We start from the raw sequence: 18,550 nt of genomic DNA, 5'->3' as shown, positions 1-18,550 counted from the left end.
TATTAAATAAATATTATATACACAAAAAGATTACATAAGATTTAGAATGAAATATGTTTTAAAAAATTATTAAAAAGCAAATAATATAATATATTATATTACTATAACATATTATGTTATATAATATATACTATATAACTTTACTTGCTATTAAATAATGATATTAAAAAATAAAATGTCAATTTCGTTTAACATATAATGTTATTATATATGTAACTAATGTTATATTATGTTTCTTTAGTCCCTTTAATATTTTTTTAATATGTATTTCCAAGATTAATATCTGCGGTTGTATCTTTGAACAAAATTTCCAACTTGTTCAAAACATTACAGCAGCGAATATCGTCAAGACAGTTGTACACGGAGAGTCAAGTAAGGATGCTTTCAGAGAGAAGAAACACTCACAAGATGATACGGGTGAAAAGAGAGATACCGTCAAAAGCTACGGGCCACCTTGGACCTATGCGAGACGACGCGAGACGTCGCGACGCCAGCCATAATACATCACCGACGTTGAGATAAAAGTTCGCGCTGCGCTCATTGCCGCGAAATATGCTAGTAAGTGTACAGAGAATAGAAATGGTGCGGTAGTTATCGCATAAACAATATATTTTACTACACAATGCGTAATTGTGAACCACGAGTATCATAATGTGAAATGAATCATGATAAGCTCTAATTCTAATTTGTAATATAACGAATTTTATATAAAAGTGCATCAATTATATTTTATAAATTATTTCCACAAAAATACTTTCCTTTTACAAATCTTTTTATTTAACTGGACTAAAATTAAATAAAAAATATATTAATAAACAGATAAGTATTTTTAAATGTGTGACTTATCTCATTCTTGTAATAAGTAATTTTAAAAAACTAAATCTTTTAAATATCCTCCAGTCAGCCAGATTTTTTCAATCAAATTATCATGCAACATTTCATAGTCCTCGCATCGAGAGAATCTTTTGTTGTGAAACTAAGTATTAAAATTATCGTTATTAATTTTGCAAAAAGGCTACAATAGCAAATAATAGGCGAAAATCTAACGATGAAAGAAAAAATTTACCATCGAATACAAAAGTGATATCTAATAATAGAGAGAATCAGATTAACATTAATTAGTGAAACGACTATCAATATCGCGCGCTCGATTCGTGCTTTTTAAACTGTCTTGAAAGGAAGATACCAATTAGCGAAAGAAACAGTGGTTCGCGCGATATTAAAAAAAAACGGAGTAGAAGATAATTTGATAATAATTTTATCATCGCTATACCATGCTATTGTGATTGCAGTGACTCTCCACGGTTTGCCTTATAATATAATGAAACTATTTCAAAAACAAATTCGGGTCAATTATAGTAGGTATAATTAATTACTGCGATTAAATTTCATGGAAATGAGAAATTAATTATGGAATTGTTTTTTTTTTATATTTTGTAATAAAACAGAAAGACACATCTTTACAAAACTGTAGCTATATTTAGCTGTAGCTGTAAACTATGATTTGAAAACGTAATTTCAACTAAGTTTATATAAAATAACAAAAATTTTTAATTCAAGAGAGCGTCTTTCAAAATTTACGTCAAAACTTAATAATAATCTAACTTCGAAAAAAAGATTTGTATTAAAATTAAATGCATGAAACGTGAAATTTAAAGATACTATTCTTATTTATTAATCTATTTATTAAAGATACTAATCTGTTTCTTATTTACATATTATTCAATCTCAATCCTTTGATATCTATATATCGTAAAGTAAAGAGCTAATTGTTAATTTTTTCACGAGTCATGAAAAAATACAAAATTTCTTTTTTTTTAGACATTCTTTAATGTCGACGAATGTTTCCTTTAATTCTCACTCTTTTGGCTATTATTTTTATATTTCCAAAATATTTTGCAACTTATTATTTGGCGATCAATTAAGTGGAAAATTAATAAACGGTCTTATTTTGATATTATCGCGACGTGAAAAGCGATGCAATCACAAAATATGCAATATGTCGCGCATAAGTAAAGTCCGACCATTTATAATACAAAGTAATGCGTGTTTAAATCGTATCATGTAATCCGCACGATACATAATGTATTATAAATGCATGCCTATACATGAATGCATATACATATACATTATCCAGTAGATTAGTTTTACATTACATTGCCAACAAAAAAAAAAAATCGTTGAAATTTTACAAAAAATAGAAATAAAACGTAAATTTCATATATATGTACATATAAATTTATTCACATAACATAGAACCAAATATTTTCAAATTTAGCTCTATTAAAATAAAATTAAAATAAAATTAAAATTAAAATAATTTCGAATCCCGACAGAAACCATAAATTATTGAAAATTTTTTTCGAATTTATTATTCAATAAAAAAAAATAAAAAAAATAAAAATCAACAGAAAAAATACAAGTGTTTGAAGTAAATGTTTGAAAATAATTAAGAGTACTGGTTTTATTTTCAATAATTCTATATTTTTTGATAAATTAAACGAATAGTTCTACCTATTAAATTTAACAAAAAACTTCAAGATAAATTTAAAAAAATTAAAAAATATTTTAAATAGTATATTTTATATATACATATAGTATAGTTATAGTTAGTATAGTACTAACTATAGTTATAGTTAGAAAATTCTTCGAAAAATATATAATTATGTTCATAAATACAGAACTATATGAAAACTGTTTTAAAAAAACAGGATTTTCGAGAATCGATTTCATATAGATACGTGACAGTATAACATTCTCAGACAAAATAAATTATTTAAAAATTATTTTAGTCCTGTTAATTTTATCGGAACACTTAAAAAATACATGTATATGCTCCACAATACACGAAAACTATTTTAAAATAAACAGAACTTTCAAAATTCGAATAGCACAATATACCTTCTCCAAATAAATTAAATTAATAATAAAATTGTATTTAATATTATTAATAAAATTAGAACTCTGCATATATAAAAAAGAGTATGCTCAATACTATGCAAAAATAGTTTTGGAATAAATAGAATTTTCGAAAATCGATCAGCATCTCATGTAAATAACAGTATGTTTAAGTATATCTCGTATGAAGTAAATTATTGAAAATATAATTATGAAAAATTATTTAATATTGCTAATAATTAAAATATGCTCATCAAAACTATATGAGAACTGTTTTAAAATAAGAATTCTGGAAAATTGATTACCTTTGTATTTATAAATATGCTTTTTTTCGGACGAAATAAATTATTTAAAAAATATTTTAATACTGCTTATGGTTAGAACTCTTTAGAAAATGCATAAATATGCTTAAAAATATTTCAATAAACTAATAGATTATATTTTAGAATAGATAGATATTTTTTAATTTCATCAGCGTGTCACGTCGATACTCGGATATGTGCGCGTTTTTGATCGTGACCGTTCTACTTTAATGTTCCTTTCTTTTAGATAGAACTCTTTTTATAACTTATGGTGAATTATAAAAAAATCTTTAAAAATCTCACAAATAAGAGAAAAAATATCGCAGGACACAAGAAAACTGACATTTCTACTTTTACGATAACACAAATCTTTGTTTAAATTATTAAAAATTGCTGTCGAAAATAAAACCAGAATTCTTAACTATTTTCAGTTCAAAGTAATGCCAACACACATTGAACAATAGCTCAGGAATAAATAGCTTACCAAAATTGCGTACTTTGTCAACAATAAATATTTAATAAAATAAATTTTATATTTTAATCTATATTTTATAAAAATTATGAAAATATTGCAATATCATAAAAATAAATTCTATGTATTTCTTACAATAAGAATTTGATATATTAATTATTCCTGTTAATTATTATTATTATGTAATATAACTTAATGAAGAAATTGTGAAAATGTAAATAAATGAAAAATATATCTTACTTTTAACGCATATTTCTAAAATAATTTATATATATACATATATATTACTAAAATATCTCTCAATATGTATATGTAAAAAAATGGAATTTATATTACACAATAATATCACTCGCAACTAGATTAGATATGAAATAATAATGATCACATATTTATAAACTCACCAATTATTGTCTCGCTGTTTTCTTCCGATGATTCATCTTTCTATCCAAAGCTTTGAATATTAATGATCACACAAGTAATCGAAGCACAGTTATTAATTGATATTAATTGTCACACACACGGTTAGATAAAGTTTGGTTTAGCTCACGATGTTTAAAGTTAAACGATACTTTTTTCGACACTTCCGGATTGATTTATTTAGATGTTACCACTTAAAAAAAAAGAAAAAAAAACAAATTCGCGATACTTATACTCTCTCAACATTTTTGCGCGCGCTGTGATATACTTTCGATCGAATATCGATTGCCGACATACGTGTACGTTCACACCAGTTGCATTCGCGTAATCAATAATCATCCGATACTTTTATTCGGCGTCCCTGAAGACACATTTTTACACCCGGCGATCTATCTGTCGTGTCACATTCGTTATATTCCATTCGTTATGTATGTTCACTATCATTCGTGGCAGTTACATTACAACACACGGTATAATCGCGATGTACGTACTTTCGTCCGATATTTTTTCCGGCGCAATTTCCAAAATCCGTATTAATGGCGATTACTCGGCGAATACGCGTGATTATCAAAATCATCCGTCGATCGAAAAGTAACTGCTGCTAATGAATATCGTGTACTTTGATTTGATTGTATGTACGCGCCAAGTTAATTTTCAAGAGGCAAATGAAACAACATCTCGGGAGCGCGCCGTCGATAGACTGATCTAGCACGGCACTATACCGATACGTGAAGGTCATGAAGTTGGTACGCATTCCGAGCTCGCGTCCCCCACCACCAATTCCAGGAATCGGCCGGCGGAGTCTCCGTGTTATGTTTCTTCGAGTATACGCTTCGCGCGGTAGCTGTGTTTTTCTGTGTCGAAAAACATACTTATACTTTACACCGTGTATTTTCGCGACTACAGATGATTTAGCAACGAACGTTTCTACAAACAAATAACACTTTTATATTTATCGAATAAAGAAGCTCTACCCGCGGTTCATATATACCGATGAAACATCGATTATTTGCGAGAAATTTTATCTCAACGTAATCGCTCGACGCTCTTAAAAATAATCGACTATTTGCGACGGTTGCCATTCGGTGACTAATAAAAATGCATTGCAACACAGGGCTGCCAATTGGCTGCGGAACCAATTACTAAGTTCAGAACGATGAATATATCTATTAAATCTAATAAAATTTCCATGATTATGACGAAACCGACAAATGTTTGATATTCTATTTTAGCAAAAATTTTACCTCATTCATTCGCAAGAAAATAAATCGCCAAGTACGTAAACTGTTTGCTAGGTTTTTTATCAATATTCGATGACACAATTTGATTATATATATCCATCGATTATGATTTTAGAATCAAAGATTACTCTTTCCGGAAAGTGATTGTTAATATAATATCGCATATTTTGATTTCTGCTACTTAATTTCTACACTAATACGGAAAATAAGATAGTGTTTATCCGAGCTTGCTTCCTCCTCTTTCAAATCCAGGAATCAACTGACGAGTCCTCGTGTTTTTTTTTTTTTTTCTTAATTCGCTTCGCCACGATATATATCTTATTTTCAAATAAGGAAAGCATGCTTATATTGCGTATAAAGCATAAAATATAATTTTTTAAAAACGAGATGCATGAATGAATTTCAGGAACGTTTCTACGTTATACTTTATCAATTAGCAAAAATAATAATAATTTCTATAATATATATATATATATATATATATATATATATATATATAATTAATCATAATTATTTATTCATCGACGAATCATAATAATTGGCATCACGAATATTAAATATATAGGGTATTCCAAGTCAACGAAACTTCAAGATCTTATAGAAAAGTGAATTTGGAACAAAAAGTTCATAGATCCAGAAATGCTTCGTTAAAAAGTTATAGCTAATAAACTTTGAAAAATCAAGTTATTTTAAAGATTTTTAAAAATATCTTCAAAATCCTTCATTTATTTGAAAAAAAATCACAAAGTAAATTTAATGGGTAATTAAATAACAAACTAAATTATACCAATTACATTTTTTCTTTTTACATTAATTCTGATAAAACCTCTAAAACGAAATAAGCTCAAAACAATAAAAAAAAAGCAGAAACTTGAAAAAATCTTCTTTCGATATTCTTTGTATAAACACTACATTCGTAATACAAATATTGCAAATGCAAACATAAAAATGTCCTTATTAAATTTTGATCATAATTAATTACTTACAGAAAGTTTATTAATTACAACTTTATAACGGAGCGCTTCCGAACTTTGTTTATCGGAAATTTTTGTTTCGAATTCAATTTCCTACAAAACCTTAAGATTTCATTGACCTGACATTGAAACACTCTGTATAATTTTGAATAACATTTATACAGTTTTTTAAATTATTTCGTAATATAAGTTTGAATTTTTATATCAAGATTTATTTTTAGTGATAATTAATTTAATGATAATTACGTCTTTCATTTGTTTCTCTCCCCCGTTTTTGTTTTATCAATGGTCAGCCTTACTTTATAATTGCAAAGAATAAATTATCTTATACAAGGTATCTAAAGTTATTAATTTCAAAAACTTTCCAAAAACAAAACGCGCGATTTGTTGCGACGCATTCACAATCTGGGTATAATTTTATCAACATCAATGCTTATGACACGAAATACCTGGGAATTTTAATAAACGAAAAATGCTTTGACTAGCGAATTATAAAATTCATAGCAAACTGAGCAGAAAAAGGAATGATTTTTCTTTCCTGACTTGGTGCAATGTGATAGAGCAGCTCGCGGCTTCAAAGAAATTAATAAAAAGAGCAGCTGTGAAAGAGAGAGGTACTATATTTAAAAATTATACGCACATCTTATATGTATATAAACAAGCCCAATTCATTCATCGGTATAATATTGTGACATTTTTTTTTCTTCTTCTTTGTTCATTCATTTGCAATTTCGTTTATTGCAAGCTGAAATCCAATTTCAGCTTCCATCCGATGAAATTATGAACGCGCTACCTTTTAGCAGAGTTAAAAAGAAGCGCGATACTTGCGATTTAATTAAATCGTGAAATATGACTACCAAGCAGTGGCAATTAAGTACGCTTTTAGCGAATCTAGCGATACCAATTTACCCTTTCATGTCGTATACCGTGAGTACTTATCTCGTACTCTGAGATGCATCTTATCCCGGTGACCGCACATGTCGCTTTCAGGATTGCAGTTTGCATACCACACCACGTGGAGATACTTAGAGATTTAATTATCAAGCACGCCACGCATCAAACCAAAAACATACATAGATATATCATGCGCGATTAATGTATCAAAGAATAGTAAGTTGAAAGAAAAATAAATACATCGCGTGCGGTTGAAACGCGATTTAATTGAATCGCAGCTGTAATCTACACTCATCATCTATAGCACAACTTCTCAATATATTAAGTATCTTTATAATAAATAAATTTTTTAATTATGTATCTAAAAGTGTACACATACTATTGTTTGTTAAAATTGCAACACTATATATATACATTGTAGTATTGCAATATTAAGGGCCAATATAAGTATTATAAAAATATTTAATCTTTTCTTGTTTCTCTGTTGAAAAATAATAATTTAAATTTATTTTTTAATATAATAACAAAAATAAAAAGTCGAAACCAACAGCTCTCAAAAAACATTCATCCATTAACGTTATACGTGTGGTTGGCGTTGTAGTTTTATTTTAAATCATGCCGTGCGAAAATTGTGTACAAGGCAATATGAAAAAATTTTCAGTAAAATTTTTTCCCTTTTTCATTCGTCCAACTCGACATTAGCTACAGTCGAGTTAATTTTATTATTATAACGACGAATGTTGTTAGTGGCTAACATGTGCGAGTAAGAGCGCGTAATTCTGGCCGGAGAAATTAATAATGCTATTCTGAACTTGAGATCTGAATTTCCAGTCCGCGCTTTCACTGTCAACATTGTGTTGTTATTAGTCATGCGCAAACTGTAGTCGTTAAAAATTTATTAAACAACGTGTTCTCGATGCTCAAGAAAACGCCCGACTTTGCGCAAGTTCGCGCACTAATCGCTTAGTATAAAAGAAAAAATTACATTGTCTTTCCGTTCCTCTCGACAAGACAAATGGTAAAATAGAAAAAAAAACCAAAAAGAATTATGTAATTTATCATGAAACAAGTCGCAGCATTCAAATCGTATAATTTTTTTGCGTGTTTTTTTATACACATTGATAATTTAAAAAAATCAGAGGTCGAGCAATAAAATTATGCGCGTGTTTTAATTATTCGGAGTAATACTTTGCAATAAAATCGCGGAATGAATTTCAAAGCCGATTTAAAAATATAATCACTTTTTCACATGAGCAGTCGATATGTTCGATACAGGTGTTTTTATAATACATCTCCATTAAAATTTTATCATACGTAGATCATAATATGAGAGAAGAGTGATGCAATGCATATTCTCTCTCATTCCAATGTATATAAAAATAATTTAGAGAGATTGGTGCGCGCGCGTTATACATTCATCTTATTTAAAAATTATTTTATCGATTATATTAAATCAATCTTTAATATATAGTGCCTTATAATAGCGCCAGCCGAGCGTGATAAAGGCGCGACATAATAACCGGATGTAATTTTAATTAGTATTAGTGCGCAAGATGTCTGTCCCTCCGGATCATGGAGCATGCTTTTAACGAGGGCGCGACTTACGAATATCGAATTACTTTGCGGAAGATTAAAATCGTCGCCTAACGAGGTCTGCCGGCAGAATAAATCTATCTCAAAGATCTTCACGCCGCGCGTGCTACAAGGGAATAAAAAGGAAAAGAAAAGCGAAAGAATGATCATTAGAACGAGCAGCAAAAAAAAAAAAAAAACAAATAGGCAAGAAGGGCTCAAAGCAGATATTAGTCAAGGTAAGGATCTGCGCAAAGATCAAAGGAAGCTAATATGCACACGCGTAATATCTGGAGCGTTTATTACAAGAAGGACGATTATTTCGTCTATTCATCTTGGCAAAAGTGTAAAAAATAACGAAACACGAGAGACAAGACAACAAGACGCATGGCTTTTTCACAGAGGCGATGAACTTTTTGATATGACAAAAGATATTAGATGCGTGTTAGCTATCACTCTCTCTCTGGTCAAACTGTAATCTTTGATAACATAATAATAAATGCAATATTAATATATGTCAAAGATTTTTCAAGAGATTAGAGGGAAACTAGAGAAAGGGATAACACAAATGATAAGTAAAAGAAAAAGGTAATACAAGTTAATGGCACATTGTCATAGTCATCGTGTTTGCATCGCTGACCCGTTTGCGCGCGTAAATAATCTCGTTAAAAATTTATTAATTACGGCCGAGATCGCGAGGATAAAAGAGCAAAAAAGCTGATATTATACGCATGCATTATCCGGCGCTCCGTATGTTCGTTACGAGATAGGATAACTTTATCTACTTACCTCCACGAGGGTGATGAGAATGATGAAGAGAGGCGGCGGGCAGCATGTGTAGTGATCGGCGTAATACTTTCGGTCCCGTTCTTCCGTAAGGAATTCATCGCCGATCATGCGGACCATCCTGAAAGCACAAACATATCGCGATGATTAAAAAATATGACATTTATAATCTGCGTATAAAGTGAATTGTCACACAAAGTGTGTGATGGTTTAATAAATAAAAAAGATAAATAATATTTCATTTATATATATATTTTTTTTTAACGTGTAGAAAAATCTTGATGGAATATAAGGTTTTTTTTTTAAATATGAATTATAATTCATAATTTCGATAAATCTTGCATTTATTGAAGATGTAATAATCCGCATATCATAGAATGGCAATTATTTTTGTTTGGATATATGCATGTAAATGGAATTTTTATATACGAGAAACATTTACATTGAATGCAATACATAATTTTCTGTTAATAATCGGAATATAAGAATATGTTTCCGCACAAACATCATTATATATTAACAAATAATTGATGTTTCGCCGGATATAACAAACATGTTCGACGGAATCAAATATGTTTTTCAAAATGAAATTCATAATAGTATTTTATTTATGCTATTCCTAGTAGCGGACGCCAATAAACGCGATCGAATATTTCCAATTAAACTTTGCCATAGTACTTCACTTCAAAATAGAAGTACTCGACACGGAAAATAGCCCGCAACGCATGCAATCAAACCTTTTGAGCCAAATTTCGTGAAATGACTTCGTTTACATGTGCGTCGGGCATTAAAAAATACAAAAAAAAAAATCCATAAATTGGATGCAAACGTAGTCATTCTCACAAAGTAATCTACGCATTTGCCTGAAGCGTGCGCTCATCCTTCACCCAAATAATTTTTGTACTTTCAAAAGTTTTTTAATCGAACAAGAACCGCAGCGTTTAATTACACCGTGTAAAATACGAGTAATCCAAAAAAAAGTCTAGCCTTTCTATTGTCTGTCGTTAATAAGGAGATTTTGATTTACGAGAAATACTCAATAAATATATTCAAGATAGCGATCGGAAAAATAATTATACATATCTACAATGCTTTCATTAATTCGAATCTTTTATCGATTGGGAATAACTCGATACAATAGCACAGAATAAACAATAAAGTCACGTTATCAGTTTGAAAAGCATCTTTTCGTTGATAATAACGCCGGCTGGTGTAGCGCTATTGTTGCTACGATTCTACAATGCATTTACCAACGAGCGAACACTTGCGGTAGGACATGCGCGTAATCGATAAACGCTCAGCCGCAGTAACGAGCTACATTCAAGTAATTAAAAAACAAAAAAAATTGGTCCGACTTTTAAAACACTCGTTGGATGCGGCATTTGCAGTGAACTGAAATTGGTAACATAATTAAGTTTAATTAATGAGAATATAATTGGATGGAGTTTTAAATTTACGAAGCTATTTCCAGAACAGACATACAAAAGTATAAATACAAAAACTTAATGAGTACAGAAACAGACAAATGCCATGAAGAAAAAAAGCATGTAATTGTATTTCTTGAGATGTATAAAAGAGAAATTTGCAAATTAAAAGTAATGTGAATAACAATGAGGGTAGGAGAAAAAATTAAGTAACAAATTTAAAAAAAATCTAATTTCCTATGAAAATAAATATTTTTTTAATCATGTGAATGACATGAAAATGAATTACTCATATAAGTGGGATTTTATAATTCTTTTTAAATTTTATTTAAAAAAAGCTCAATTTTTTCTCATCCCCTACCTCCTCTCTTTCTAATAAAGGATTGTAATGATGATTCAAATTCAAGACTGAGCACCAAAAAAAAAAAAACAAGAAAATTTTATGTAGAAATTTATAAGGTTTAGAAAATTAATTCGTGTAGTCTCTATATAATATTCTCGAATTAATCGGCAACCTTTATAGCAATTTTAATGCTACGGTACGTTTCGTTAATCGTCGCCAGGGGTAACAAAATAATGAGGAATTAACTTGGAATCTTTTTGCCGGTCGATCCCTAAAGAAAAGAAGAACATTCTCACGAACAATTACGCGCAAACTCTATACTATCCATAGCCTTCATTATCTCGGAGTATTCTTTTCTTCTCATTTACGACTTTTATTACGAATGAACACGCCGAGCGAAAACATCGCCGGAAAATTCTTTCTCAGAACAGCGAACAACGATGAAAGACACTCTCTGCATACAAATGTTAGTTATTCCTTGGAACATTTCAATTCTCAATACTCTTCGTAGCTATCAAGTCATTTCAAATTTAATCTTCACTTTTTAGTAATATATTGTTCTTATACACGAAACTATATAAGTTTTTATTGCAAAGTAATTATGCAATTATATAATTCTATGATATAACATAAATAAATATATATATGTATATAAGGATATAAATAATAGATACCTTCACATCTCGAAGCCCGATTTGTGATAAAAGAAAAACATCCACGTTTTAGAGCCATTATTCGCTTTTATCTTTATCTCTTTTCTACAACTTTCCCTTGCTATTCGCTCGAGATATTTGTTTCGGTGACAACTAAGTGCTCTCCGAAACATCATATAATAAATTGATCTATATTGATGACGTATGATTTTGCACGATCTCTTAAATTTCTCTCCGCTTCACCAATGAAATAACTTTTGCATGCCTATTTCATTCCTTCCCCGATCTTTCCGTCGACTCTTTCATCCTTATTCTATTGGCCATCTTATCTATTTGCCAATCTCGAAGAAAGAACCACTCCGATCTATTTGAGATAAAATGTCGATCCGATAAATAACGTCGACGGTGCTCTCTCTATAGAGAAACGCGAAAAAGACGGCCCCTCGAAAAATAACTTTGCATACGTTGAGTAAAAAGTAAATTGAATGTAAACGCAATCTCACATTTTAACAAGATAAATCTCACTTGAAGCTGTATTTTGCTCATTTCGAGTTACAGAAAAAGATGGTGGTTTTGAAAAAGTAACTGAAATTAAATCCAGCTACCTTGTTATAGTTTCATTTGAAAATGGCAATATAACGAGAGAGAAAACTTCAAATAACTACGCTGACTGCAAGTCGCGTTAAAAAAAAAATCTATGTAAAATTATAGTCGCTTTCATAGAAGCATTTTTACGCGCTCCTTATTTTTCTTGTTCTTATTCGTTTCAATCGCGACAACAATGACAATGACGGACGGTAAGACAATGCATGAGATGAGGCCACCGGTTAAGCCTATAAATGGCGTCGTTAATAAATCGATTGCGTTGATCGCGGGTCGTAAAGAAAAACCAATATTACATACGAGGGTGGGTATAATAAAAAAACGGGATCTAAATTCGGACGTGAAAGTTGCGAAGGAATGATAAAAGACCACGCGGAAAAATGGTGCGTCGCATATAGGCGCCCCTATATACCCGGCTCCTTTCCGCGATGCTATCTATTCTTCTCTCTCGCTCTCTCTCTTTTTCCTTCTCCCTCTTGTGTAAGAGCGTAGAATATAATTACGAAGAAATATTAGCCCGTAATTCAGTCCACTATCCATAATATCTGCAACGTTTATGGCGCCGGGGAGATAAACCATCCTCCTTTTCGCTCTATCTGGGTGGCGCGTGCGCGATCGCGTATCGCTTCGGTTCGCTTCCAGGTTTCGTTTCGATTCCTCACTGGCGAAAGGTGCGAGTGTGAATATCTGTTCACATCGAGTCCCAACAGCTACTTGAATTTACGTGACGAGCGACGTGCACGAATACCGCGATCGAATAGATCGGCTATTAGTCACGAGGCACGAGTGTTCGTGACATCTTGCACGTTAAAATAAACGGTTTGCAGAGTTAAATTTTGCCATAAACGTAAAAGTACAAATAACTACATCATAGTTTTACAAGTATCAATTTGTTTTTATCAGCAAGAGAAAAATTATCGTTAGCGTTTTTTTTTTTTTTTTCACCATATTATATATAAATTTTAGATAACATAATTAAATTGATTAAAAAGAAAATTATACACTTATTTGTATCTAATATAAAATACTCGACATTATGTATATTATGTCTATTTTTAAATTTTATAACAATAAACTATGCAATATTGTAATATATTGCAATATCATATGCTTTATTTTTCGTTATTAATTGATGTAATATGTAAAAATTAATTTAATTTACTTACGATAAGAGGTAGGAATTATATTCGCTCACAAAGGTTCGTCTGTAAATTCATAATTTGAATGAAAAAGAGCTTCCGTTTGTTTACTTTAGTCTTTATTTGTAAATAAAATATGAATTTGCGCTTGCTCATTTCACTGCAATATTAATAAATTTTTATTGAACAATATTTATAAAATGCCACGAATATAAAAAAAATCGTAAGCGTTATAAAAACATAAAGATAAAATATACATTAAATATATTTATGTTGCTATATTATTCAAGCTTTATTAAACATTCATTAAACAGTTTCAACTAATGAAAATCTGTGTTTGTAATGAATATGTTATTTTCATGTCATAGCAATGTAATTGCGACAATATCGGCGTTAATTAAAAAGCATCAATGCGGAAACCTATATTGCACGACGTGCACATCATCAGATATATAATATATGCGCGAATATAATATAATATATATATATATTTTGTGTGTATATATATATATATATATATATATATATATATATATATTTGCAATATAATCATATTAGATACTTTATATCTCATCGGTGCAGGCACATTAATCCCTTTAATTACCCTATCTCATGTTAATGGAAATCTTTTATAATAATTTCTTCCAATGTGATAACATGCGCAGCAATCATAAAATGTTAATCTTTAATTTGTCTTGCTAATTATGTACATTTTTTAAAAGTAAAAGTTATTTTTTAAGACACGCTAAAAAGCATAGGAAAGATTTTCACGATAACTTGAAATGTATTTAAAAGAGAAATGTATATTACAACTATATCTACAGAAATACACAATTATTATTAAAATTAAGATTTCGCAAGTTTTTGTACACTAGATTATACATTAAGAATTAGCGAAGAAAAAGGTACATTGTATTATAATAAAACAACGAGTAGCATCTTCCGCCAATACGAAGAAAAAACACGAGAGAGAAAGAGAAGGAGAGAGAGGGGAAATTTTTCTCCCGATGTAAAGGTATACTAACACAGCTAGCCGTTCGCGGTATAACGCACACTTAATTGCCGGTGCGCCGCGCGATACACATTGTAGATCGCACGAATGATTTCCAATTAGCGATGTGACTGATATACCAGGGTTCAAGGAAACGGGTCGAGAAAGGGGTCGTATGAAGCATCGACACGAAGTACAGGTGGTTAAGCGCACGCTCAACATCTGCAGCTTGTAGGTTGAAAGGTAGAGAGAAGGAGAGGAAAGCAGAGAGAGAGAGAGAGAGCGAGGCAGAGAATGAGGATAGAAAGGAAGAAAGGGAGAGAGAAAAACCGAAACATTGAAGAGAAAGAGGGAAAACTGTTTCAAGGATACTGATTAATTACACTAGCGGGATGTATCGAGGCTCGTCTGTTGGCCTGTAGAATTGCAAACGAGCTGCGCTGAATTGATTGAATGCACCGGAGTGTGTCGAGGCGCGAGGCAAGTATTTCGGGGAAAAAGTCCGGCGTGTAACGAGGACCTATTATGTGTGTTTATATCCGGGCCGGCATTCAATTTCAGCGCCTTAATTACGAGGGATCGCGACAAAAACCGGGGAACGATCCGCGGAATCGGGTGAATAATTCACTCGCGCGGACTCGGTCCGAGACCACCTACCACCACCATTCGCGCTAATTAGTGCGGACGGTTAAAAATAAGTCGATATTCTCTCGAGCCCGTTAAAAATTGCCAGTTATGGAAATTGCAACAAGGAGAAACGGCGCGCTATCTTTATCAGGAAGTTCCGCCGAGTTATTCCCGCCCCAAGTTCCAGTATAAATTTTATACGCTCCTTGAATTTTCAGGGTCTAATAAATGTGATTAAGGCATCCTAAAGATCTACCGACGAGCTACTACGCGCTCGATTCAATAATTACTATATAAGAACAAGTAGAAACAAAATTAATTATGAAATTATTATAAAGTTAGTAAAGCAGTGTTGCAAAGAGGAGACATGGTGTACTTTAATTCTCCAAGCTCGAAATTATACAACCGAACACTCCGTAAGTTTCCCAACTAGCATCTTTAGAATTCTGTAAGAGATGCTTTTCTTCTTATTTTTATTTATATAATTAGTATAAAAAATTTGTTTAATTATTAAAATAAAAGCAATTGAAATACAATAAAAATTCCATTATATACACAATAGATGTAAAAATACAATAAAAGTTTGATTTTTCCCAGAATATGCATTTGTTAACAATTTAGACAATTCAGAATCAAATATTCTTGAAATTAGGGAAGATGTACAATCTTTTAAATCTCTGCATTATATCGCTGTAATAATTTAAACGAAATATCGTATTTTAATCCAATCGTCAAAAGCAAAATCACTAATTTATATATTGATTGACATGTGAGTTGTGCAAATCGTTTCTAACACAGCATTCTTCATCTCATATCGTTGATATGACGTACTTTTAAAGAATGAAACATTGTTCCGCCATCGCGTTATCCGCACACTGACACGATGAATATTCATAGATCACAGAGCGCGCGCGCGCGCGCGCATCCATTTGTCACTTCTTTTAAAGAGTTTTCGCGCCATGTCACTTTCGTAATGTAACATTTCTCGAATACGTTTACTCTTCCAGAGAAAATTCAATTGCATCTTCTTAGACTGTTAACTCGATATAGCAAATTTTAGTAAATACGCCAGAGTATTTTCAAAATTATTTCCAAATACGTTAAAAATTTTTTTCCGAACAAGTGGAAAATATCTTCACATTCAATTATATCATAGTATTCTTTATTTATTATACGTTATCTATCTACATATAAAAAAATTACGAATTTATCTTAAAAATATCCTTATTCAGATCGCACGTGTCGTGACAGTTGAACGACTCTAGCGTAGTGGCACGTGGAAAAGTGACTTTTCCCATTTTTCAGCGCCAGCGCAGCGGATCTCCGCGTCCGCTGGCATCTTCGAAGACGAAAGGCGGAAAATGGTTACGACAACGATGGCGAGGATGTCCCAGGAGCTTTGCAAGTATGGCTCGCCCCTCGCGTCTACGCGATGTGTATGTGCAGATACGTGTGTATATATATATATGTGTGTGTGTAATTTTATTGTTTTTACAGCCCGGAAGCGTAGTGGAGCGCGCGAGCAACGATATTATCAAATTGGTTCCGCCCGCGAGTTTTCCGTGAGGCGTTTCCGCAAAGTCACCGGTCGAGGCGGAAAAGTAAGAAATTGACCCACACTGGAGCGGCTAAAGTAAGAGTCGGTAACGACCTTGACTATCTCGTCGAGCTATCGCCTCTAATTACCGGACGGACAAGTAGCGGCGGGTGCGTTCTGCTGCTTTTCAAAGCAATCGCGAAACTTTCGTCTTCTTTGCGCCGAGCGAGCATCGCAAATTTTTCATTACGCGCCGCCATAGCTTTAATATACGATTAACATAATTTGATAATATTTATAATTAATATTTATTATTATTATAATTATTATTATTATTATTATTATATTTAATTTATTATTTATCATTAATATTTTATTATTTATAATTATAATTTTAAAAGGTATTAATTAGAATTGAAATAAATTACTTGAAAAGTTTTTCGAGAAATTAATAAATTTTCTCATTGTGTATTATATGGAATTTTCAATTTTCAGATATTTTTCTTAAGCCAAAGAGTATTCCTTGAGATACCAAGTGTTCCATTTTGAAAAGGACCAAATTAAAATATTTATAGAAAGCTATGTGGATTGCGTGAATATGTGTCTGACAAAATAGTATAGAACTTGACGGGAAGTTAGAAAGAGGTGCAGCCTGGCAAAAGGGCGATCCATCGCCGGACTGGACATCGCGTGCTTGTTGTTGCTACGTCGCTACCGTGTTAATACTGCTTTAATCTTACCGCGAGGGTAATATCACGCAAAGTCACAAAGTCCAATCGAATGAATTCTTTAGAAGTTTATTTCATAAGTTATTACAACTCGGAAAGTAAAGAATACGCGATGAGTCGGCGCGAATTTCTGAAAACTTCGCGTGCACTCATCAAATTTTTTTCAAACTTTCCTGCTCACGCATCAATTAGTTTGGAAACACGTGGTTGTGCGACAGCAAAATCACAATATCGATATCGTATCGTACAAGAAATACATGTATGGATTTCTAAAATATTATCACAACTTTCAATTAAAAAAAGATGATTAAAAAAAATGCAACATTGCATTTAGGTTTGTACAATTGTCCGTTTGTAAAAGTCATTAAATTAAATATTCAAAAAGCAATTATAGAAAATATTCTAGAGCAAAAAAATGATTTTTCTTTGACACTACATTTTCGAATATTTTTTTATTTCTATTAGAGGTAATATCGCAAAAGGATTATTAAAATCGTGTGTGCTGCATGTAGAACATTTATGTTGCGAAAACAAATAAATCCTAGCAAACGCGTAGAACGTGAATAAATAATTCCAGCGCGATATCAAGCTGCTACGTCGCACATATTGCTGTGGCGAGATTAAAATGCTATTTATCGCATACGCGCAGCGATACAAACAAAATTACGAATGCGAATGCAAATAAATCATTTCCTATGTGATCTTTTCCCTTTTTAGCACATCTCATGCTTTCCCCGGTGCAAAGTACAAAGTTATATAATATCGCAGGATATATTCCATGTTATTATCCAGTGTAAAACGAGAAGCTATTCCTTCGAACAACTTGATACCTGGAAAGATTGGATCAAGTGGCTTCGGCTAAGCTCATTCCTTTGTAAAAATCGCTCAAGCGTATCCTTTCGGGATACACGCGTACAACCCTCATACTCCGCTTATTCTATATTGTCCT

The 18,550-nt window shown here is 31.5% G+C and overlaps 1 protein-coding gene across 1 annotated transcript in view; it reads right to left on the bottom strand.

Moving 5' to 3' along the window:
* Positions 1 to 18,550, bottom strand: part of LOC126858585 (protein rhomboid) — a 353,604-nt gene that overhangs the window by 90,171 nt on the left and 244,883 nt on the right. Inside the window, exon 5 of the mRNA XM_050609047.1 lies at positions 9,560 to 9,677. Coding sequence (XP_050465004.1) covers positions 9,560 to 9,677 — 118 coding nt within the window. The remainder of the gene's footprint in view (positions 1 to 9,559; positions 9,678 to 18,550) is intronic.

The sequence above is a fragment of the Cataglyphis hispanica genome, chromosome 26 (genome assembly GCF_021464435.1).
Source record: "Cataglyphis hispanica isolate Lineage 1 chromosome 26, ULB_Chis1_1.0, whole genome shotgun sequence".
Taxonomy (NCBI): Eukaryota; Metazoa; Arthropoda; class Insecta; order Hymenoptera; family Formicidae; genus Cataglyphis; species Cataglyphis hispanica.
Note: the sequence above shows the minus strand (reverse complement) of the source record. Positions and strands in the feature narration are given on the sequence as shown.